Here is a 25197-nt window from a genome sequence, read left to right as displayed (position 1 = left end):
GGTTAATTCCAAGGATTTCTTTTATTCAAGTGTTGGTAATTGCTGTTGCCTCCAGCAATTCATTGTTTGTTATTGGTGTAAGTGCACAATGTTTCTGTTGGCAGTCAACATCTCAGTGGCTAGCAAGCCACATAAACTCTTTGGAGATCTTGGCTTCTGCAGAAGAGGTTTTCTGTTTCTTTTTCCAGTAAGGAACACTGTGTTTCAGAAAAGAGAAATAATTTGTTTTTCCAGTGTTCGAAATATGTGTTGAAAGTTGCATCTGTTGTCCTACCCATAACATTGATTTATTCACAATTCTTTCCAGCTGTTTTAAACAGGAGATTCCTTGGAGGTGCTCAGGAAATACAAGGTCAAATGATCTCTTACTCTTGTACTTTCATAGTCCCCAATGACTTTCATGGACTTTTCATAGATACAAAGTAAAGAATGTGGAGTAGAGCAGAGAGAGTTGTATGAAGTGGAGTAGGGATGTATGTGCAAGTAACCCAAACCATAAGTTAAATATATGATTGGCAGAATTTTTACTCCCTCCTTCTTTCTCCTTCTTTAGTGGCCAAAACCATACTAAGATGTAGCAACAGAGAAACCATCTCTTTTTAGCCTTTTTAACAGCAGTGTCACCGGCTTGTCCTTCCTCTAAATCTATTAACTCATCACTTGTCTGTCTCCATCTTCTAAATACCTTAGTAGGGGTTAAGTATTCAAGCACAAATTAGACTTTAAAAATATTTCAACTATGTACTTAATAAAAAACACAATTTAAAAGAGTTTTATCCTCAGCAGAAGCTCACATACATACTATACATTAAATATTTGAACTGACTGAAGGAAAACTACATTAATACAAAGCCACAGAGACATTTTGAGATGCCTAACAGAGAGGAATGTAACAGGAAAAAGGCATTTCATAGGGTTGGATGTCTTGAAAAGAATATGTATATATTAGTGATACATGTATTAGAATACACATACATGCATGTTTTTCAAATGAACATAAGACAAGTTTCCACTGGAAACATATAGAGATAGAGAATGGTCCAAAAATACAGCTGATTTTAATTATAATCACCAATTCAAAATACAAAACTAGTCACAGAAACTTTTCCCTTGCCAGATGAACAATCTCCTGCTTCCAGCAGATAGTTGTAATGCCTTAGTAGTTGGTGAAGTACATGGAGACATACAACGTGCCTGAAGACAGGAGAACTAAGTAATGAACCTGGTCTGGCAGCTCAAGGCCATAGTTTTCCTTTAGGTTTTCCTACATACAGTACTAAGGGTGTGGTCTAAAAACTGGACATAAATTTAGGAAAAACCCAACCAACTGAAAGCACTAAATTTCTTGCACTTCCAGGAATGAGAAGCTAACAGGATGAATTAGGAATGGACAGATTTTTTTAACAGAAAAACACCAGTTAGAAAATCTAACAATGAGTTCATACTATGAAGTAGACTAATCATCTGTAATATACTATTAATTTTACAAATCAGAATTCTAATTTCTATAAGGCCAATGTGAATCTGTAATTTTATGGATCATTCCCATTAAATACATCAGTATGTACATCCATGTACAATACTGCATATGACTCTGGAGCCCTCAACACAGGAAAGCATGGAGCTGTTGGAGAGAGTTCAGAGAATGGCCTAGTAGATGATCAAAGGCCTGGAGCACCTCTGCTATGAAGACAGGCTGAAAGAGTTGGGGTTGTTGAGCCTGGAGAAGAGAAGGCTCTGGGGAGACCTTACAGCAGCCTTCCAGTGCCTGAAGGGGCTACAGGAAAGCTGGGGAGGGGCTTTTTACAAGGGTGTGTAGCAATAGGACAAGGGGTAATAGATTGAAACTGAAAGAGGGTAGATTTAGGTTAGGTATTAGGAAGAAATTATTCACCATGAGGGTATTAAGGTGCTGGAATAGATTACCCAGGGGGTTGTGGAAGCCCCCTCCCTGAAAGTGTTCAAGGCCAGGTGGATGAGACCTTGTGCAGCCTGGTCTGCTGTGAGGTGTCCATGTTCGTTGCAGGGAGGTTGGAACCTGATGGTCTTGAAGGTCCCTTCCGACCTTAACCACTCTATGGTTCTATGTATTCTACGTAGTGCTTTGGCATGTGCTTAACTTCAGGTAAACAAGCAGTTTCCATGATTAGTCATGGTCAGTATCTTTTAAAATGTGAATACTTACAGATCCCTTGTGTAAAAGAAGGAGAACAATTATGAATATTCTAAAAAAGGCCTATTAATCTGATAATCTTCATTGCAATAACAGTACAGTTATTCTGTATCATTAATATAAGTCTTATAAGTCTATATAATTAATATTAAAAAAGCTAGAGATATTCTCAAAAAATAACTTGACTATTCTATTTCCAATAAGGAAAATTATCTTGATATAGTTAACAAAAATCTTGCCTGGAACCCTAAATTTAACTTTATCATGTTATACTTTAGTGAGTTTGAAATTTTGTGAGGGCCCATATATTCAACTAGAATATAGCCTGGACATTTGTCATCAACATCAAGCTGTTAGGTGTTGTAAGTAAAGAATATTTTCTAGAGATATAGGATTGCACCCTGACAATGGTGCCTCACCACTGCTGAGTACAGGGGGACAATCATCTCTCTACTTCTGCTGGTCACAGTATTTCTAACACAAGCCAGGATTCCATTGACTTTCTTGGCCACCTGGGCACACTGCTGGTTCTTATTCAGCCACTTGTCAATTAGAACCCCCAGGTCCTTTTCTGCCAGACACTTTCCAGCCACACTTCCCCAGCCTGTAGGGTTGCCTGGGGTTGTTGTGGCCCAAGTGCAGGACCTGGCATTTGGCCTTGTTGAAGCCCAGACCATTAACATTAGCCCAATGATCCAATCTACCTAAGTCTCTGTAGAGCCTCCCTATCCTCATGCAGATCAACACTCCTACCTGGCTGCAAACTTACTGATAATACACTCTATGTCCTTATCAAGATCATCAATAAAGGTATTAAACAGAAACAGTCACAACACTGAGCCCTGAGGAACACCACCAGCCCCAGCTGGATTTGATTCCATTGAGCACCACTCTTTGGCCCGCGCGCCCCAGCCAGTGCTTGATCCAACAGATCATGTGCTCATCCAGGCCATGAGCAGCCAGTTTTTTAATGAGAGTTCTATGGGGAACCATGTCAAATGCTTTTTGGAGGTCCAGATAGAGAATATCCACAGCCCTTCCCTTGTCCAATAGTTGCATCATCAGGCCATAAAAGGAGATCAGGTTCATCTGCATCCAATAAAGGATGGAGATTTTCCCTAATTCTCCTTTTGTTGTTAATGAACGTACAGAAACATATTTTTATTATCCCTAACAGCTGTAGAAGTTTGAGCTCTAGCTGTGCTTTGGCTCTCCTAATTTTCACCCTGCATAGGTTCACTTCATCTTTATAGGCTTCATGAGTGACCTGACCCCTCTTCCAAAGGTCACAGACTCTCCTTTTGTTCCTAAGGTCCAGCCAAAGGTCCCTATTTAGCTGGCCTGGTCTCCTACCCCGCTTACTGGTTTTCCAGCACATGGGGACAGCCTGCTCCTGTGCCTTTAAAACTTCTTTCTTGAAGTATGTCCAGCCTTCCTTGACTCCTTTATCCTTCAAGACAGCCTCCCAAGGGACTTTGTCAATCAGTCTTATGAGCAGGTCAAAGTTTGCCCTCTGGAAGTCTAAGGTGGCAGCTTTACTAACCCCTCGCCTTGTTTCTCCAAGGATCAAAAACTAAATCATATCATGATCTCTGTACTCTAGATGGCCTCCAACTTTTACTTCCCTCACAAGATCTTCCCTGTTCACCAGAAGCAGGTCCAGGAGGGCACCTTTCCCTTATCAGCTCACTTATCAGCTCTTCCACACATTCAAGGAACTTCTTGGAATATTCCCTCTCTGCTATGTTGTATTCCCAGTGGATGTCTGGGAGGTTGAAGTCCCCCACAAGAACAATAGCAAGTGACTGGAAGATTCCTCCTAACTGCTGATAGAAAGCTTCATCCACCTCACTGCTTTTGTTGGGAGGTCTATAGCAAACTCCCACAGCGACATCAGCTTTATTGGCCCTTAACCCAATCCAAACACTCACAACCTCATCATGACTATACTTGATTTCCAAGCTCTCATAGCATTCTCTAACATACAGGGCCACTCCACCTCCTCTTCTTCCCTTTCTATCCCTCCTGAAGAGCTTGTAGCCATTGATTGTGGCACTACAGTGGTGTGATGCATCCCACCACATTTCTGTGGGAGACACTATGTCATAGTTTTCCTGGTCTACCATGGCTTCAAGCTCCCCCTCTTTGTTGCTCATACTGCGTGCATTGGTATAGATGCACTTCAGCTGAGCTAATGATCCCAACACATTTTTTCCACTGTGGGCCCCATTTCCTGCCAGACCCTTCTCAGATGCTTCTATGATTTCTAAACATCTATCTTTTCTCTCAAATGAAACAACAGAGTGAGAATCCTCCCTAGTCCATCATCCTTCAAGCCCCAGTATGTTTTTCTTGGACTTGTCCTTAACAGGCCCAGTTATCTCCCCTTCCCCCTTCATATCTAGTTTAAAGCCCTGTCAATGAGCCCTGCTAACTCCTGTCCCAAAATACTTTTGCCCCTCTGGGACAGGTGCATCCCACCTGCCACCAGCAGGCCAGGTGTCTCATATAGCAGCCGTTGAGTCTGTTTTGCCCAGGACCTTAATCAGTGAAGAACCCTCCTTGTCCTTTGTCTCAACCCATCAGTTTTGTCCTCCTCATGCTCGTGTGTGTGTGGGGGGGAGGAGTGGAGTTGAGTGAGCAGCCATAAGGCTGTTCCTTTATTGTTGTGTTGGGCCCAAACCATGACACTAATGGCGAGACAGGCAGGAGAGAGACAAGGAACCATAGACCAGATTAGGCATTTTGTTGAGTTTGATCCAGGCTCATGCTTACAGTAGCAGCTTCTTACAAAGGGGTTGTTCAGTATTTTATACGAGATACAATGATAATTGGTAGCCCCTTTTAAAAAATGAACATTGGAAACAGTTGAGGGACAGAATAAAATGATGCAAAATTAAAAGTAATACAGGAAGGTCTGAGGAATATGAGAGAAATTGCATGAATGGCATCTTGGAACATAGTAAGACAGTGCAAGAACTGTGTTCCAAGGGCATATCCAGATCAAACATTTCTTTTTTACTTTCCCCTTTGAGATTCTGTAAGAGTGACTGATAATCTATTCACTCTTCTGTAGTAAAAGATCACAGAATTAGAGAATTGTTACAGTTGGAAAAGACCTCTAATATTACCAAGTCGAACAGTTCACCCAGGAAAAAAAACCAACAATCAAACAATAAAACCCACAAACCATCCCACCCCATCCCCCATCCCACCACAAACAACAATACCCACCATGCCCCTAGAGTATGTGCCACTTCTACAGGTTTTTTGAACACCCCTAGGGATGGTGACTCCATTACCTCCCTGGGCAGACCATTCCAGTGCCTGACTATTCTTTTGGTCAATAAAGTTTTCCTAATATCTCATTAAAACCTCCCCTGGTACAGGCCAGGCTCAGGCCATTTCTTCTTGTCCTATCATAATTCACTTGGCAGGGCCTGTGCCCACCTCACTGCAGCCTTCTTTCAGGCAGTTGTAGACAGGAATGAGGTCTCCCCTTAGCCTGCTCTTCTCCAAACTAAACAATTCCAGTGTCCTTATCCTCTTGTCGTAGGACTTTGTTCTCCAGGCCCTTCAGCAGCTTCTTTGCCCTTCTCTGGACACAGTCTATCACCTCAATGGCCTTCTTATGGTGATGGGCCCAGAATCAAACACAGTGCTTGAGGTGTGATCTCACCAGTCCCCAGTACAGGATGAAAATCACTTTTCTACTCCTGCTGGTTACACTATTTCTGATGCAGGCCAGGATGCTGCTGGCCTTCTTGGCCAATGTTTTTGCTCTCACTGACACACAGAGTTCCACACATGCAGGAGCTCCTCACACTGAGTGAGAAAGCTCTGAATTCCTTATGCCCATAAATAACCACAACCATTGGTAAAGCATCTAGATTCTTGAAAGTATCAACTAAGATGTGATTCTGACTCAAAAGCATGGAAAGAGGTTACTATGTTCAAAGTGAGGGTGTCAGAAAAGTTCCTGTGTATATAGGCAAACTTGTACTACAACATGTCCTATCTCCACCCACATAGATATATCAATACAGGTTTGTGTGAAGAATCCACAGACTACAGAATGGCAACTCAATGCACTTCTCCCCTAACATTCCCTGAATGAGAAACTGGCTCTTCGATCTTGGAAAAAAGTAATTAACTTTAGGACAGCACAATTTGCTTCCTCGTGGGAAGGGGAATGAATTAGTCTGACATGACCCAACACTTTAGTTCAGCTTATGAACCATGAGAGTGTAACTATTACAGTTTAAAAAACCAACCCAAACCTCAAACCTTCATCCAATATAGTTAAAACATTACAAATTTGTGAATATCTTGGCAATTAACTGTTTTACTCTTCACGTCTGTGTGAAGTTCAAGTCCTTTCCAAGGCTATGAATGACTAAGATCTACTAACAGTGGATTACAGTGTAGAATACTTCAGCCTAGTTGCATTTCTAATGGGTAACTGTACACCACAACCTCTTATCAGTGACATCTTCAGTGCTTAACAATGTTAACAGAGAGGCCAGGGAATGGAGATCATGATACTGAAGATGGAAATTTTCATGGTCACAAATACGAGGGATTGCGGTGGACCTGCTTGGCAGATACAGCACTCTTTGCTTAATCCTTCTGGCTCCTTCTATAAGTATAGGTAATTAAAAGGAAATAAAGGTGCCTCCTCCATGTATTTAATGTGTGAATCTTTCTGATATGTAAGCGTGGTACAGAACTGTACACTGAATTTGCAGCAATTAGGGCCATATTTTTATTTATCTTCTACATACTTATAATTTACTCTGTACAGCTGATTTGAAAGTATTAGGTATTGCTCAGACTACTGCTACAATAAGTTACTTCAGTGGTACTGTAAATGGAAGACATAATGGTGCTCTACGTTTCACCCTTTTTTAGAAGAAGTGATGACACATGGTAAAATCAACTGCTTATCACTCTTACTATAACTTAGCTTATTTCATAGGTTAATGCTGCAGTGAACAATTGATTCTAGCCATTATGCTTCAAAACATTTGACTTAACTTCTTATTTGGCACAAGAGCAAAGACATGCTCTTTATTGTCAGTTGGGAAAGCTTTAATTTGGGAGTGAAATCCTGTTGAGGCACTGAACTAATTCTCAAAAAAAAAAAAAAAAAAAAAAAAAAAGAGAAAAAAAAGAATTAGAAGTTGATGTATAAATGATGAAGTAAGAGTATGTTTGTTTAAAACACTGAAAAATATAAAGTGGTAGTGAACATTAAGTTCTGGTTAGCACAGACATTAGAGAAGAGTGGAGAGAAGTGGACTGTATTAAGGTGACTAAAACTGGGAAATTAACAGTGCCAGGAAAAAAGAAGATTGGCAGTGAAAAAAGAGGTTGGCAGTGAAAGGAAAAAAAAAAAAAGAGGATACTGTGCATTTAGCTACGGTCCAGCATAGCTCAGGCTGCTTAACCCTGCAGTCAGCTATCAGGACCAGTCAAATGGTTTCTCATCTTCTCTTGCTAAAAACAGAGGCTTGGAGGAGTAATGGGAGAATGCTGGGGTGAAATCGTGTGCCTTTTATTCTAGAACTGCCATTTCTTCTTCTTTTTCTTTTGTAGCGTTCAACTGGTCTTTGTTGTACAGGAATAAAAGTTCAGTTTTGAAAATATGGAACAACAAAGCTATAGAAATTGCCTGGAATTTCCTCAATTTTCAGCCATCTGGCTTTCATTGTTTTGCTTCTCTTTCCACTCCTCCATATATGTTTACCAAACCTTTTCAACACACATTGACCAAGCTATTGAGCAATTATAATTAATAACACAGTTACAATATTCTCCTTCACTCATTTGGTAGCTTTTGTTGGCTTACAATGAGGTGCTCACACTGTTGCTGCTATAAAAAGAAATTATATCTGATGAGATGATGACTGCCTGTGTATTTTGAGCTGCAGAGGCTGAGGAAAAGACACATTTTGGATGTAAGTAATTTTGTTGTTGAAAACAGTAAAGCCAACATTGAAACAGGGCATTTCTGATTGTTTTTGGAGTACCTTAAAATACAAACATAGGAATTAGCAGAACTGGGTGATGTGCCCTTTCGTTTTTGGAGCTTAGAGGAGGTACTTTTAGACCTTGAACAGCTATTCTGCTTTTACTTCTGCTAGATTGTGCTCTGCTCAAGTACTGCTATGTACAGTTTGGAAGTGATACAGTTTGATTGACAAAAATTAAGTAACTGAATGACTGAATTAAAATTATCATAGTCTTAATCCCTTTTTTTCCAGAGAAAGCATGCTGGGCTTTTCAGTACCTGAAGACAGATTATAATTTTTTAATATAAATGCCAAAGGAGTATAACAAGTTAACAATATGAAATTTGACTTCGTACCTACTCTGTTGAAAATAAGTTTCTAGCTTCCAACTTTGCAATCTGCTTCTCAATGTTTCATTATTTCTTATTGCAGTACAAAATAAGAGATTTTGTTATACTCTTTTCCAGAAGAAAAGTGACTGTGCTCCTTTCTGCTATTGTACAAAGTTCTTTGCAGTCATTATTTAAATATTTGTGTGCTGTTGCCAGCAATACAGACAATTTAATAAAGTAAGGGTAGCACTATCCTCATAAGCAGTTCCTGTAATGCTTTGGTGAAATACGTCAACCTATTTGGCTCTGCTTGTCACAGACTCAAGATCTTGATCATGCAATAAAACTGTTGCTTCTCTCCTTACCATTTCATGCATGCTGGCCATATTTGATTATGTATTTGATTTTGGAGGCTGCAGGAAGCAAGGGAAGAACAAGTTCTGCAAAACTGTTAGTGAGAGAAGAGTTGAAGAAAACTCCTTAAACTTGACACTACTCTGGGTAAAGTTAAACCATATATTGTCTGCCTGCAAGACCTGAATATCCAAGTGGTCTGAAGTTTGCCCTTTGGTTTTGCCACTGCTTTGCTCTTACCAGCCAATACTGCTGTGCCATGAAGAGGCTGCAAGTTCCTGCAGTCTGAGAAAGTGCATGTGTGAGGCAGTGCATGCCTGCAGACCACTTGGGGTCACAAGTTATTTGAAAATATTTATTTTTATTTTTCATAATAGTAGTGGTTTTTAATTGCTCTGAGCAACATACTGGACTGTGATCACCCACACTTGTGAATTTGTGTTATTTTTTATATGGATTCCTCAAAATTCTTTAAACAACATCTGGGCAGGACAGAAAAGTCCTGGCCCAGGTATCTGGGTCCTTGATAACACCACCAGCTTGGCTGTGCCAATCTTCTACCTCGTGCAGCAGCAGAGTTTTACTCACTTGTATCACCTGTGCTCACTTCACATGAGTTAAAAGGAGACCTGCTGAGTTTGTGGTACTGCCAACACGGGGAGTCAGATTAGGCTCTTGTTTGGGTGTTTTGTGCTTTTGGAGTGATTTTAGTAATGCCCAGATCCAAGTATGCCTGGTATTGAATGTCTCAGACTTACGGGCAGCTTGAAGATCAGTTTTCCAGCTTCATCAGTGATCACAACTCTCTTAAATCTGGAAAAAAAAATTATGCTTGGTGATAAGATATAAGAAGCCTACCTTGGAGGGCAGGGATCCAGGCTACAGACTTTCAGCAGCTGTGGAGGACGACGGCTGGTTACACATAGCACCTCATCCACAGTCTCTCTGGTTTGTTTGTTCAGGCAGGTCACCACAGCCTCCTGGACACCTGCACACAACAATGCATGGTCACAGCCAAGTTTCCGTACCTGGACGGGCAGCTGAGTGCAGGGGAAGGGCCAGCAGGGCAGCAGTGGGGCTGCTGTGTGTCGCAAAGTGCTGACCACATCCAAGTACTCCGTCTGATTGTCTTTGAGGAGTACAGTATGGATATCTGCCAAGGGAGGATATTTCTTGGCATAATGAATCTGACAGAGTAGGGAAAATCTCAGTTCTTTTCTCCCTTCTGTTGGGAAAAGCGTTCATCTGTAACTCTTAAATTTTTCCAGACACAGTCATACATGCCTTGCTGCCCTTTTTATATCCTGCTCCCAAGCCAACAGGGACATGAACTGATTGAAACACTGCATGGGATGGTGAGCTTTTACTTGCCCTTGCTTTCAGTCTCACTAGGTATCTTGATTGCAGTGAAAAGTCCGTAGCTTCAGTCACCACTTACCTTCCCTGGACAGAATATTGTCCAGTGCTCTCTAGTGGCTCTCCCTGTCACTATAAGTGCAATGAGGCTCTTTATTTGTCAGTCAAACAAGCTAAGGTGTGAAGTTGGCCTTGACTTTGGCATGCTGTATCTTAAGCAGCAGTAGGATTGCTATATGTGCAAAAGCAAAGTAAAACAAGATCAGACAATTCAGCAGCTGTCAGTTACTTTGCTGCATCTGCAGACCTGCACCTAAACTGAAGATGCAAACATGCAGGTGTATCTGAGAGGTGAGACAGAACCAAGGGCAGTTGTGGGCACTAAGAGAAAAGCTGGAAGATATGGTGATTATGTTCTGACTCACAAAATACTTGGCGATACCAAATTTTCTCCAGCATACCAGTTACTCTGTCTCACTTTTCCTGAGTAAGGTAGGAATAGTGCAGGGTTTTTTTCAGTCACAAGATTAGGAAGCTAGAAAATCAGGGATTTCAACACTGCATGCCACAGGAAAGAGTACTTAGTGAGAATCTACTTCTTTCCAAGGGGTCTGAGGACAGTAACTGGCCTGAACTTCCTAAAAATCTAATCCATAGTGGTTCAAAGCAAAGTAGAAGTATGCTTTTTATGTTCCCCCTTACTTCCCAAGTTAGGAAAAGATTAGCTGAACTGATAATAATTGCATCATATTCTCAAAAAAACAATTAGTTTTCCAAAATATCTCACAATCTTTTGGAGGTACCAGTATTTAAAACAAAAATAATGATGGAAGACGTTGAACAGCTCTAAGAGCAGTGTAGGAGAACTGTAAATACCTTCTGGTATTTCTGATGCCAGAACCCATGTTGTTAGGCAAACAATGATATAATATTACTCAACAGGACCAAAGTACTTCAACTCATTGTGGTTCCTGTGCTCCTGAAATTATTCACAGAGTCATTCCCCTTATTCTCTGTACAGGCTGAGGAAAGGCCCACAGCAAAGAGGCATTCAATTTATTGCCTCCTGTGTGTGCAAGCCTATTCAGGGCATGGCTGTGACTCAAGGATAGACAGTGTCGCCACTGTACTCAAGGTGCTGAAGAGAAGAAAGAAATATGTCACTTTTGGACATATCAACATTGAACTAGGGACATCAACATTGAAATTTTCAAAATCCCTGAAGTCAGCCAACATAATTGTGGCTTTTTATCCTTTACAAGGCAGCCCCATATTTTCAAACTGTTTTGCTATTCAAGCAGTCTCCCAAAAGACTCTAAAAAATGTAAAAAGGACAACCCATTATAAGAATAGAACAAATGCTAGTGACTTATTTCTAGGAAAGGAAACCAATGAAATTTATATACATAGTATGTTCTCTATCTGTCATGTTCAGTATCTTTCCAAATCAATTATTTTTCTGTTGAGCAAGTTATCATATTGTGTACAGCAAGCAGAGGCATATGGATTCCCCAAGACAGACTGTTCCTGGCTGCAGAACAGAGGTGGCTCTCCACCTGATGGGAAAAGGCACTGTGTTCAACTTACTGGTCTCTGCATTGCATTGATCACTTGTACAGGCCTGACATCTAAACCAATCTGATGAAGCCAGGAGAGAAGGACTGCTAATCCGGAGGTAAGGCAACATCAAAAGTACTCTCCTTAACTCTGTGGAAAGAAGCCACCAAGTCCTGCCACATGCTGGCATCATTCTCTTTTCCAGAGAATGAGAATGCCATCATTCTCTTTTCCAGGGCTACAGCTCACTCACCATCTGCATGAGTTGGACTAAAATTTTCTCATCTGAAAGTATTTCCAGAGCTTCATTTTCTCCTCTCTGAAGTGTTTACTAATGGGCTCTTGACCAGTGAGTATCAATTACCATCAAGTAGTTTTGCATTTTCTGTTTCAGTGCTGACTACCCAAAAGTGACTGACTGTGAGGCCTCGAATTCAGCCTTTTCTCTGTTTCTTAAACTGATGGTTTTGTTTTAACAAATTAATTTAGTCAAGCTCTGATACTACTGCTCTTCAATTTTCAGTATTCAGCCTACCCCAGACCTCCCAGTGAATTAGTTCCCAATGCTTATTCCTGCCAACTAAGTAATCTCTGATTGTATTTTCAATAATTTTAATCTCTCCTACCAGCATTCTACTCTGTTCATTACAATTTTCTTTCAGAGATTCTTACAGTTCTTTACCTTTCAAAGATACTGGTAGGACCAGTAATCTTGCCTGACAGTATATATACGGAAGAAAAAAGCTCCTGTTTTAATCTAACCACTCTCTGGTTGTCAGACTAGGTATTGACAAATGTTTCTTGGTCTCATAGCCTCAGCCAGCAACAACAACAAAAAAAGCTGACTTGCTCCAGCAGCAAACAAGCTCAGAGTCACTTTTTTCAGCTTTGCTTTGAATCTTTCACTGAGTGTGTCTCAGCATGTTTTTGATAGGTCAGTGTAGCAAGTGGTTATAGGCTTTAAATGAAGGATGGGTCATTGAACATTTAGAGAATATGAAGACCTTTGGTTTTCTGTCAGAATTTCTATAGTACATAGATAATTAAAAAACATGTATGAACTGCAGGAAGTTTATTTGCCAAGTAACAGAATTCTAAACATTATTTCCTGCACAATGCTACCGAAACAAAAAGCTGACTGCTTTAAAATTGCTTTCCCTGAAAAAAGAAATCAGTTTTCAATAAGAAAAAACAATATAGAAAGGTGTAAAGAGTGGGACATGAATCTAGTCAGTTTACGTTCACTTTCAAAATACCATAAAATGAGATTTTCTGTCTTTATATCTACCAGAATAGAATAATTGTTACATGATACTTGATGACAGCTCTGGGGAATGCAGCCACTAACAGCAGACTAAATGGCTAACTAAATCCTTCTGCTTGCTGCTTCTGGGAGGTGAAAGGTTACTTCTGCATCTATCCGATTTCTTCTCTTGAGACTCCAAAACCAATAAAATTAGCTTGACCGGTCTTGCACCTATGACTAGAAAAATATCTGACTTAGCATCTGCCAATCTGGAAAATTTGGAGCCTGCATCAGGCAAAAAGAAATCTTGGCTGACAATTTTTGACAATTTTTGCTGACAATTGAAAGGAATTAAATTTAAGGCAAAATGTCTCTCTCATATTAGTCTCTGTGAGTTTTATTTGAAAAAAAATACACACAGTCACTATATTCAAAGGAATTACTTCATTTCAAAAGGATATTTCTAGAAAAAAATTGAGTTTCAGGATTCACAGTTTAAGTGTGACAAGTTGTTACTGCTTGCTAGAAACCTCAATATATGACAACGCTCCTGTAAAGTAAGTGTTCATCACCATTTAGCACATTTTTTTTGGAAGGAAATACAACAATATTGGCAGAGGCCTGACAACTCCCTGTGTGCTGCTCTAAGCAATGTCTACTGTCAGTAAGCTAAAAGTAAACACAGAAAACCTTTGCATTATTTTCGCCTAATGGTGGTTTTATAAGTTTGTAACTTATTGCTGGTAAATCTGTACAGATTTCACTATTAACCTTTTGTGAAGTATTGAGTTGTTTCCTGTTCTATACTAGCTATTCTGTATTTATCTCCAGCAAACCTTTTTTAAATAGCCTGAAACTTTTAATGTAAAAACACAGCAGCTGGAAAAGTCTAGGTTTAATTAAAAAATAATGGAATAGACATATTTCTTGGAAAAAGCTAGACAAAACGATGGGGAAAAAAGGATATCAGACAACTGTGCATTAATGTTTTATAATGTATGCAACCTGAGACCTTGATTAACTTTGAGAAACTCCAAGTGCCAAGCCTGCTAGCTTCAGACACTCACATCATTAGTGCTTTTTTACCGTATGTTTGGTTTTGTATTGGGATTGGAACTAATGTCACTAATGTAACTAATAGGAATTACAGAACTGTCTGAGTGCTTAGAAAATCAATAATTTAATGCATATGCTAGAGGAGGATGATTTACTTCCACATGTTTACACTTGCACAGTACAAATCAAGAGATAAAAACTTAAAACACCACACAATCCTCAGCTTGTATCATGAGGCTACATTAACATTTGGCTTTTTTGCATGAGTGCCTTTTGAATGATCAACTGATAAAAGTGAAGACAAATAAGTGATAAATTGATCACTCATAGTGACATCCTTAGCATGGAGCCTGGGGATCCTGGGCTAAAGTATGTTGTGGACATTTTTTTTCCCACAATTTTCATCCACACCTCTTCAAATACATTTGGACTTGATGATATTATAGTTGAACTTGATGATTGTAAAGGTCTTTTCTGACCTAATTGATTCTATGATTCTAAATAGCTGTAGCAAAGCAGCATAAATATGGGTGTTAACTGCAAAGCATGCACTTAAAGACGGAAAGTAAATCCATCACAGAAACACTTTGCACTTACCTCCTCCACAGGACTCTGAACATTCTGTAAAGCCCTCATATTCCCAGTCATAGAGCTCATCAAACTCCTGCAAGCTGCCATATAGGATCTCAGTTTCCTCTGGGCTATATTCAGTTGCCTCCCCACTGCAGGGACCACTGTAACAAGCTCTCTGAGACACAGGTTTGGGACCTTCACATTCATCAATGGGCAAGTCAGCTACAGACTGAGAGAAAGAGAGGAGCACTTGGCATTTCACAAGCCGCACTTGGCTGCCCACTCCACAGGTGACACTACAAGTGGACCAAGCCTCAGGAATAAACCTATAAGAAGAGAGCAAGACAAGTTATGTCTACAACCAGCCCAGCAAGCTGTCCAGGCCAAATTCTGTTTAATTTGAAACAAATTCTTCATTTCATTTTCACTGGACCCAGCTCAGACCAGAGCACTCATCAAATGGTTATTACGAAATATACATCAAATCCATGACATACTGACACCATTTGACTTGGGTTTGACAACAATGTTCTCGATCCCCTCCCACCCAGGTAGGGAAGTAGAGAGAGAGAAAAAGAGAGAGACTTGGCTGGATTGAAAACTAAACTACAAAGCTTTAATTAAACACTAATGATATAAGAAAATATATACAATTATATATGAATATGTTCAGGTATGTGCAAAAGCCTCTTGCCTCCCCCCACCTCCAGAAATTCCCACAGCATCTCCTGAGCTGTGAACGGTCCCAAAAAGTCCCAGAGCTGCTGCTGGAGAGAGAACACAGAGTGATGAGGGTCAGGAGAGCTCGAGCCTGGGGGTCAACAGTGATGGATGGACAGAGTTCACCCTGGATGCCGGTCATGGACGGAAGAGAAGGGAAGAAGAAGCAGGAAGGAAGTTGTCTTCTGTGATCTCTGACCTTCCTCTGAGCCTACGTAGATCTATGGAATGGAATATCTCTGGCCAGTTTTGCTGTCTGTCTAACTCAGCCTCCTACAGGGGGGTCACAGATCTACCCATAGTGTCGGAGCTGGCAGAGTAAAGATGTGACCTTGAATACCCAGCAGTTAGAAAAACATTCCATTGTTATCAGTCTTAGAATGCACTGTGACTAGTTAAAAGAATGCTTACTGAAGGAAAAAAAAATCAGTAAGAGGAAAATTGGCTTCATCCTGGCTCAAACCAGAACACATGTGTAGCACCTCCTTATATCCAGGAAGACAAATGCATGCTTAGAGTACCTGAAAATGTCTCAGTGCAATGCATTCTCCAATCTCCCAAAGTGTATGATGATCCCAGTAGCTACTTTTTGGTAGTATTCAACCTGTATCACCTTTGCCTTGACTGGTATCACAAATAGGTCATGAGTAAGTATTGAATAGGCTGCTGTTATCAGCTAGTTGCAGTAATGCATGGAAAAGAATTTCAACCATTGTTCCTGTATAGCAGAAGCTATTTTTACGCCTTAATTTGAAGCCATAAGAAAGAACCCATCATGCTTTTTAAAATTTTTTATTTTTTATTTTTTCCCCCCTAGAACATTTAATTTATCTTCTCATTAAAAAGAAATGAAACAGTGTGACATTTCTATTCTGGATTTCTGTAGCTGTTGCTCTTGTCTCACTGATTAGGAACACTCACATTCTCCAAAGTCCTTACATAAATTGATAAAACCACTTTCCATCCATCATTACAATAAGCAAAAAAGATTGAATTACTTTTTTGTTTATTTGTTTTCCTCAACAATAGAACAATTACTCCATTTTTTTTTGTGTTGTCACCACTTTTCCAACATCTTAAAAAACTCCAAAAAAACAATGCTGGAAATTGGCTTAGTATTTTACTCAAAGTACTACATCACTGCCACCTTGTTTAAACATAACAAACCTTGTTTTGCTGAGGTCATGTTGATTTATGCTGATTCCTAAATCTTTCTGGAAACAATGCTTCCATGACCTGCATTACTTATGCTTAGACATCTGATGTTGGTATGAAAGCACAGTAGTAATGAACCTAGGTTACAGGGTGATTCGGATAAATTTGACTGTCTTGTCTTCTCTATGGGCCATTCTGTCAGAATTTCTGCCATGGGTAAATTCTAAGACAGTGGTTGCAGATATGCTTCAAGGGCTGGAACAGAAAAGGGAGTAGTTGGATCTGACACCGACACTGACCCCTGAAGAACTTCACAGGAACAATCCTATTGATAACACTCTCCTATTAACAGTATGTGGTATCCGTCAGGTCCTTTAAACTCAGAAAGTTGGGTTTTTTGTTTGTTTGTGGGTTTTTTGTGTGCTTTGTTTGTGTTTTTGGTTTTGTTTTGTTTTAAACTGATATTTCCGAGTGCTAATCTAATGAGCTGAAAGCTTTTTGTGATAGGGTCAATTGCCTGACTGAAATTTAGGTCTTTCAGCACCTAAGCATGCACATCAACTAAATTTATAAAATAAATCAGAGTTTGTTGGATGTATTTTTTATTAAAACATGGCTGACACTGATAGCATTCTTCTCCTTTTGATATCTATTTAGCTAGGCCACACCAAACTCAGACAGCTTTTCCCAGGGCAGAAGGCAATACACGTATCTGTCATGTTTGGTCTAGGGTAGTTGGGGCTACAGGAAAATAATTTCTCACCTTGAGAATCCTACAAACAGTCTGATAGGAAGAAAAAGGAAATTCAGTTTTGTAATCAGCATCTTTGACAGCATTTTTATGCACTTCTCTTTTTCTCCCACTGCCTTTCTCTAGTTGACAAAAGGACGTCCCCTTCCCTTTAGGTTTAGAAAAAGAAGCCAAAACTAAGAAAGGAACCTTGTGCCCCCACAGTGTGCATGTACCAAGATCTCTGACTGGAACAGCATAGCCTCCTGCAGCAGAGAGTGTGAATATCTTTACCGCTTTTTGTGGGTGTTCATAGCATCTTGTTATAAACCTGACATCCTCTGCTGGCACTATACACAGGAAGTAATAGAAAGCAAAGAAATGGATTGTATATATTATTAGAGCATTTAAAACTGTTTATAATGCACTGTAATACAAAGACCACAAGATTTCTTTCTAGAGCAAAACCTTTGAGAATTGATGGTGCAAAGTGATTCTATTTCCCTGCTCTGAGACATTTTATCTTAAAAGATCAGTCTGGCTTAAAAAATGTCATGCTTAATTTTGAAAGGATTGTAGTCTTTAAGAGTACAGGTGAGCCAGTCATCTTGTTTTCTCTAAAACTGGGCAACTACTATATAATATTTTGACATGGAAAATCTCCTGTCACAGATTAAACAGTTCACATCTCCCACTATGACTTAGATATTTTGATTAGTTTAAAAGTATAGCTTCTTGACCTGACATTGTAAGTGACAGAAAACTAAATCAGGTTACCAAAAAAACCCAACAAACAAACAAACAAAACGAACAAAAGAACCAACTTAAATTTTTAACTTTGTGAATGCTTGTATAATTTTGATTTGTTGAAGAACTGCTGTGTTGCAAACCAAAAGGGATTAATTATATTTTGTCAGGTACTAAAATTACTCTTTTATAAAAAAGAGAGATACTTTATATACTAAGAATATTTACCCACAATGTATATCACACATACAAACACAGGAACAAAAGGTAGAGGACGCAAAAGGGAAGTAACATTATTAAAGCAGACTGGATCCTTTTTGAAAAGAGGCCTGATCTGTAAATGCCACATATTACATTATTTTACTCCAGTCAGCAAGTCGGAATGAAAATATTGCAATACCCTCAGGAAATTATATTTTATTTAGCTTTCTAGGGCAAATTTCTACATTTTAAGTAATGAAATTGGAAGTGTAATTTAATTCTAATATAAATGTTAGATGGTAAATAGGGAACCAATGGAATGACAAGAGCTGAAAAGAGAAACATGTCTGGAAAAGCCAAAAAAACCCCCTGCAAACAAAACCTCCATATAGAACTCATCATTAGATACTGAACATTTATGTAATGTGAATGCATAATATAAATATGCAATGGTTCTGAATTTTCCATAATTCTAAAACCAGGAAATTACAAAAGCTTTCAAATAGCTTTGTATGGTCATTAATGATAAATGTTGTCAAATGGTGAGCACAAAATACAAAATGTATGTGAATAGCAAGCAATGAGTTCCATGGGTTTAAAATTCTGCATATAGTGTACCTCTCATTGCACAGTATTGTTTTTTCTGTATACTTACATCTGGGTCTTCTTTAAAAATAAGAGTAGGGGAGTAGATTTACTAAGAAGTATGTGTTTTAGAAAACAGGAAATTACAGAGGTGTTTTAGTTGTCCTTGCATTTTGTTTAATTAAATCCTACTGTAATAATAGCCCTATAATAACAAACCTAACTAAGACAAAGGCAATAACTAGCTCTAGTAATGAGGCAGCAGTAGCTGTCTGCCAGAACACAGTTGTACTAAAAGCTGTACCAATGAAAAATAAAGACGTGACTCTTGCCTCAAGGAGATTATACTGAGTATTTAATTGCTCTTAGCATACTTCTCAGAGATTAGGACATTGCCATTGCATAAAATATCATCTTATTTTATTCCTCTGCACAGCAGACATGACAATGCTTCTTCTCCTAAGGAAAAATGCAACAGTCTGGACTGAGAGGTCTGAAGAATATTTTAAAGGAGAGTATTTTGCTGGTATTTTAGAAAGATCACTACTAGGTAGAGAAGTGAAAGCTGGAAGGAGGGAAAATCATGGCCTTGCTTTGTTATGACTGACTTAACTGTTCCTGCAGCTGCTCAGCCTCTGGAGCACTGCCTACATTACAGCACCCAGCTGTGGGATGGCTGAAGAGACTGCCTGTCACCCCCCAAAAATGGGCATCTCTTTGAGCAGCAGTGCTCTCAAGCTGGAAAAGGAAAAGGGTTGCAATGAAAAGTAGAAAACTCTCCAAAGAAAACCGGGGGTTAAAAACAGATAGTGCTTGCACACAAATGCCTGTACTTGTTTTCTTGACCTGTGGATATTTTTATGGTGAGAAACAGGCAACCTTTTCCCATAATACGAACTTCTACAAAACAGTGAGTTCTAGATTTAGAAGAGGTATTGTATTTCTCAGTGTTTGTGTTAGCTATTGGGGTTTCACAATTTGCACAAGATTGTGTTCAGCTAAAGGGACTATTGTATCATTTGTCATAGGCAAAAGCTTACCCTGGGCTGCATAATGTGTTCTAGGAATTAGGGGAAAGAAATGTAAACCCACTGATACCAATGGACTTTTGCAGGAGGCATTCAGGTGTGGTGCTGAGCTGGTTTCATCCCATTGCTTTTTAAGTGTAGTACAATCACTGAAAATATATTTTAAGGAAATTTCAATATGACAGCAAAAGCATCTTACTGGTTTTGTATATAAAGCACTTAGTAGAAAATATTGGTCAGACTGTGACATGCTGTGAAGTCCAGTCTTCAGGCTGCACATCCAGTGGGCCTGCAAGTACAAGTGAGTGGCAGTTGTCCACAGAATTTCATCCACACATAAACACTGCGTAAACAGTACTTGCCAGGCTCACTTTTGCAAGGACTATTTGCATTGGTGGATATGGTTTACATTCACACATTAGAATGTCTCTTTCAGACAACATAGTCTAGTGAGTTTTTAAAAAGCTCTCTCTTTAAATTATCTAAAGGGAATTTATTTAAAACTCTAGCTTTTGTAGACTGAAAATATGCTGTGCAGTGATCACTTTTATAGAAAGTTAGTAAAAGTGATGTCAAAATTGAAGTTGAGAACAGCAAAGACAATGGCAATACTTTATCTTGATATAACGATATTTTTTCCTTCAAACTATGAGCACAGCTAAGGAAGGATTGGTGTGTATTCCCCTCATATAACTACATATATGTAACTGGGGAAGTCAGAAGTAGTAAAACAAAAGGACAGAGGCAATGCTTGGTAGTGGGAGGCCTTTCAAAGCAGGTCACAGTGGGTTCAGGGTGACATGCATGGAGGGACCAGGCAAGTTATGTGAAGATCTCCAGCACACTTGATGTATATAGCCATAGCCTCTTCTGTCTAGGATTTGGGTTCCTAACATTATGCGTTACGAAGAAAAAAAAAAGTGTGCATACAGACAGGTATCCTTTGAACTATGGAGAAAAAGATGTTATTTTCTTCACTGCTCCTTAATTACATATTGACCTTAATTTTTATTGCCTAATATTGTTTGTCTTGTGTTTTCTGGTTTTGTGGGGGGGTTTTTTTGGTGGTATTTTGGTTTTGGGGTGGGGTTTTTTTTGTGCTTTTTTTTTTGTTTTTTTTAAACCAACGTTAGGTACATCCATGGGTCAGACAAAGTCTGAGGTTTTAAGAACTGTACATAGCAGTAACACTGAATGTTCAAAGGCACAGCCATTAATCTATTAAGGCATTTAAATCAGGTAGTACCACTGAAATAAAGTGTTCCATGGCTTGTTCAAAGGCTTAGAAATTTTCTGTGATAGAACCAGGAACTGAGCTCAGACTTCCAGACTCCTTGCTTTGAGATTAAATGCAAACCTGTCCTTTTTTTTTCCAGAAGAGGCCACTTTTCCACAGGTGTTAGGGCGTGGATAAGACCACAGGATGCTCACAGACAGCACTGGAGAGCTGCTGGTGCCATTGTTCAGAGAAATAAAAGAGAGGTCATGACCACTCATCAATAAAATGTCAGGGCTCCACCTGTAAGAGTAATGGCACCAGAGCCAGATGCATAGGTTCAATTCCAATCTAAGTGATTACAATCTGTCCCTCTGTACTTTCTCTCCCGTTTAGTTTGAATATGAACTTTTCTTTCAGCTTTCTGTCAAATCATTCCTTTCTGCCCTGGGAAAAATAGCTGCTTCTGCCCTGTATAGATATTACATGTAAATCCAAAGTAGTGGTGACTGCCTAAAGGGGCTTTTTGACTTCATAGATAGGAATAGCTAGTGAATGTTCGGTGCTGCACTGCTGATCTTCCCTATGACCAACCACTTATATAGTTTAATTTTTTGGATGTTGTATCTTAATATGGAGAAATACCTTCAAACTTCCTTCTTCCTCTTCACTGCATGACATTGAAGTGGCAAGCAACAGCCTAACAGTTGATAGTGTCTGTGCATGTCCTCGCAGCACCTTTTGGCAATCCAATATTCATAACATGCTTTACTATTCAAGTAAAACATTTGTATGATGTTTTAAAGTTACTTATTAACCTATGAATCAGGTACAAACCTCATGATGGAAACTATTTAACAGAGAACACCAGAACAAAATAGCTTATGTGTCTCTGGAAACATAGCTACCTACAGAAAAGTAAGAAAGAGATATTGGGTAACTGCCACATTGGCCTCTCTCTCCATATTCAGTTCCCTGAGGGCTTTGTCCCCCACACTCATCCATGTCAGGAATTTCCTTTTGTATTTTACTGACCCAGCCCAATCACTATTATGGTGTCATCTGGCATCCAGATATTATTGTTTGCCCTTTTGTCCCCCTTGCCCCCCCATCTTCTTTTTTATGGCTAGCACCAGGGTTATTTATGGCAGTGTGTTAAAAGCTTGATATGGTGTTAACGTACAAAAGCATTTTTCAAGAGTTAGGACAAAAATCTTTTAAGCACCCCTCCACCACCCATAAAACCTATCTCATTATATATAGAAAAGCCCATGCTTTTTAAATGACACTGCTGCTCTTTCTGGCTTTGGCTGCCATATTGTTCTGGCATTAACAGCTCCAGTGAAAGAGGTCAGACAGAAAGATGCTATGGCTTCTCCATATTTCTAAGGCTTGGGAAATTGTAGGGTGTCAGTTTTCTACCAAGTCATTTAGTCCAGTAAAACATGTGGAAAATGCTGCCACTTAAATTTCCCGGTGAATATCAACCAAATCTGACAGAGGAGCAAAATTATCTGTGATAACAATATACCTCTGGCATATTCAGCTAAGAGCAATAAATTCAGACATTGAGAGAAGAGGAAGGCAACTGACAGGTAGACATATACAGAGAAAATTAAGCTGTAAGACTTGCTTCCTTTAGAAATTCCTGAGGAAATAAGTAATGGAAGGCACCACACATAGCTGGAATAAAAATGAGTTGTCTGCTGCTGTAGGAGCATGCTAGAGAATGATCACAAATTACAGGTGGAAGGAGAAGGTAAAAGAAAAAAAAAAAAGTGAAAAGTTTAACTTTATAGCTCATAATATACAATTTCATAACAAAAAATCATGTTCAATAGGAAGTCACAAAAGTTACAAGACAACAATATGGAGATTCACAAACACAAGAACTCAATGCACAAAATAAGTCTGTTGGAATTTTTCAGCCCTGCCTTAAACTTTGTATTAAAAAAACCCCAACTTTGATAAGGACTATAGAGTTGTTTATAGATGCGGTTTGCTTTCACCCCCTGAAGAATGATAGGAAGAAAGCGTGACAGAGGTAGGGGAAAAAGGTCTGCTGCCTACAAATAATGACCCTGTCTGTAGTGGAGAATGGGGGCTGAGACTTGGTCGTGTAAGAAAGCTTGGGAAGAGTCTCAGATTAAATATAGGAAAAGAATGAGTCCTTACTGTCATCTGTCCAAGTACAGTCATGAAATTGGCAATTATTGAACCAATGCAGAGCAAATAGGAAAATCGCCTAAGCATAGCTGGTCTAAAGAAACTTTCATTACTCCCAACTTCAAGTAAACATGATCTCAGAGACACAACACTGCCTTTTCAGCCCTTGGCTTACCAAGCTGCTGGGTACATCACATGGCATCTTATACCATCTAGTGCTTGATCCAACACTTAAAAGCTCTCAGCTGTTCTGACCCTCAAGGTAGTGTGTGAAAGTTCACCAGTGGTGCTGTCAAGCAGGTTAGATATTCTGGAACAATATGCAGATGCCTTCTACAGTTTACAGACAGGGATTACATGGATGGCCCTTTCAGTACAAGATTCCTAAGGTTTTTTTTGTCTTTCCACCTTATGCCTTATCACTAAAAATCATTTCAAAATAAACACAGGGCATGGATATCTCCAAGCTTTGGGAAAATTTCAATAAAGACCTTGACTTTGTGACAATATTTCCTGGTTGGAGCCAGAATGAAGCTAATTTTCCTTTTACTGATTTTTTTTTTCTTTCTTTTTTTTTTTTTTTCTTTTTCCCCTTTAGTAAACTCTTTTTTTAAACTAGCAGCAAATGTTCCAGCTAGTGGACTGATAACACTGGGATTTTATGTTACTGCTGAGATGCCAAGGTCACTTTGCTCTACTTGTTGAGCCTGAAGCCTCAGATGGTACAGAAGCAGTAGAGTCATATCTGTAGCCCTCGTGTAGGACTAGGACTGTCTTGCTATATTATACACAAGTATTACATGCATCATAGTAGCTACTAATATATATCAACACATATGAAAATGTACTTTTGTACGTGTTCATAAATGTGCATGTGTATACATGTATATGTATGTGTTTGTGCACATTTATGGCAGCTGGATTAAAATAATTTTTATTTTGAGGGCTATTTTGTTATGTGTGTCTGTACCTCTATTTCAATGTTCCAGTTTCAAATTACTTAAATTCAGAATAATCATGTCAAAACTGCAGTCATATTGCATAACAAGCAATGTTTTTTAGTGAAACACACAGCTACAGTTGCAATAAAAAATGCCATGTGCTTAACTATGAGGAGCTGGATACCATGTACAGATATGTATAGAGTTTACAATTATAGCTTGCATTTATCACAGTTCTGGAATAAAGAATCCCAAACATAATCATAATGGCATTTTTATTTTCTCAGCCTCATTGCTAAAGGTTTATATGCTATATTAATTTTACCGCAGCTTTGTTTTCAAACAAAAGCGTTAATTTAAACACTTAATTTTTCTGACTTTTCTGAATTCCTGCTATTAATGAAATAGAGTACATGCAGAAACTGCTGAACTGTATTTTTAAAACTTCACTGTATGAAGAATCTGGCAACAACAGGTCAGGTTCATGCAATCAGATTTTCTTATTGATGTATTAAAAAGGCAACTATCAACTCTAAGTGGAAGTCTTCCTTTCCAGCTTTTTATAGTTATATTTTTTCCTTCAGCATTTCCTGTGACTCTTTTACACCTTCTCTTTTTCTAAGTGGTGATTTTTTTTTCTCAGTGATTTTTTCACAGAAGAGAAGACAAATGAATAGGAAAAGAAAAGAGAAAATGCTAAGGGACATAATGCATTAATATTATGTTTTTAGGAGGAAAATACACAGTTTTCATCATTTGAGGCAGCCTTAATGCAAGGGGGCTGTCAATGTACATACACAGGCCAACCTGCCATACAAGTGGTTCTGTAGCAGGAGGAAGAGCTACTAAAGAGGGAAAAGGGCTTGACTGACTGAGGTCTGTCTTGCAAAGGTGGCTGGGGAAAGACCACAAGTGGCTAAAAAAGAAGGGAGGAGAGAAATCCGTTAAATGATGAATTAAGTGATGATGAGGCAATCCAAACCATGGGGCTGAGGTTTGTATTTTCTTTTCTGCCAAAGGTAATTAATTTTATTTGCTGCTACTACA

The 25197-nt window shown here is 39.1% G+C and overlaps 1 protein-coding gene across 1 annotated transcript in view; it reads right to left on the bottom strand.

Moving 5' to 3' along the window:
* Positions 1-25197, bottom strand: part of ADAMTSL1 (ADAMTS-like 1) — a 124977-nt gene that overhangs the window by 71360 nt on the left and 28420 nt on the right. Inside the window, exons 8-9 of the mRNA XM_010008480.1 lie at positions 14686-14987; positions 9732-9861 (exon numbers count right to left, since the gene is read on the bottom strand). Coding sequence (XP_010006782.1) covers positions 9732-9861; positions 14686-14987 — 432 coding nt within the window. The remainder of the gene's footprint in view (positions 1-9731; positions 9862-14685; positions 14988-25197) is intronic.

Source organism: Chaetura pelagica, unplaced genomic scaffold (genome assembly GCF_000747805.2).
Source record: "Chaetura pelagica isolate M959 unplaced genomic scaffold, ChaPel_1.0 scaffold232, whole genome shotgun sequence".
NCBI classification, from domain to species: Eukaryota; Metazoa; Chordata; class Aves; order Apodiformes; family Apodidae; genus Chaetura; species Chaetura pelagica.
This window is presented reverse-complemented; position numbering and strand designations above follow the sequence as displayed.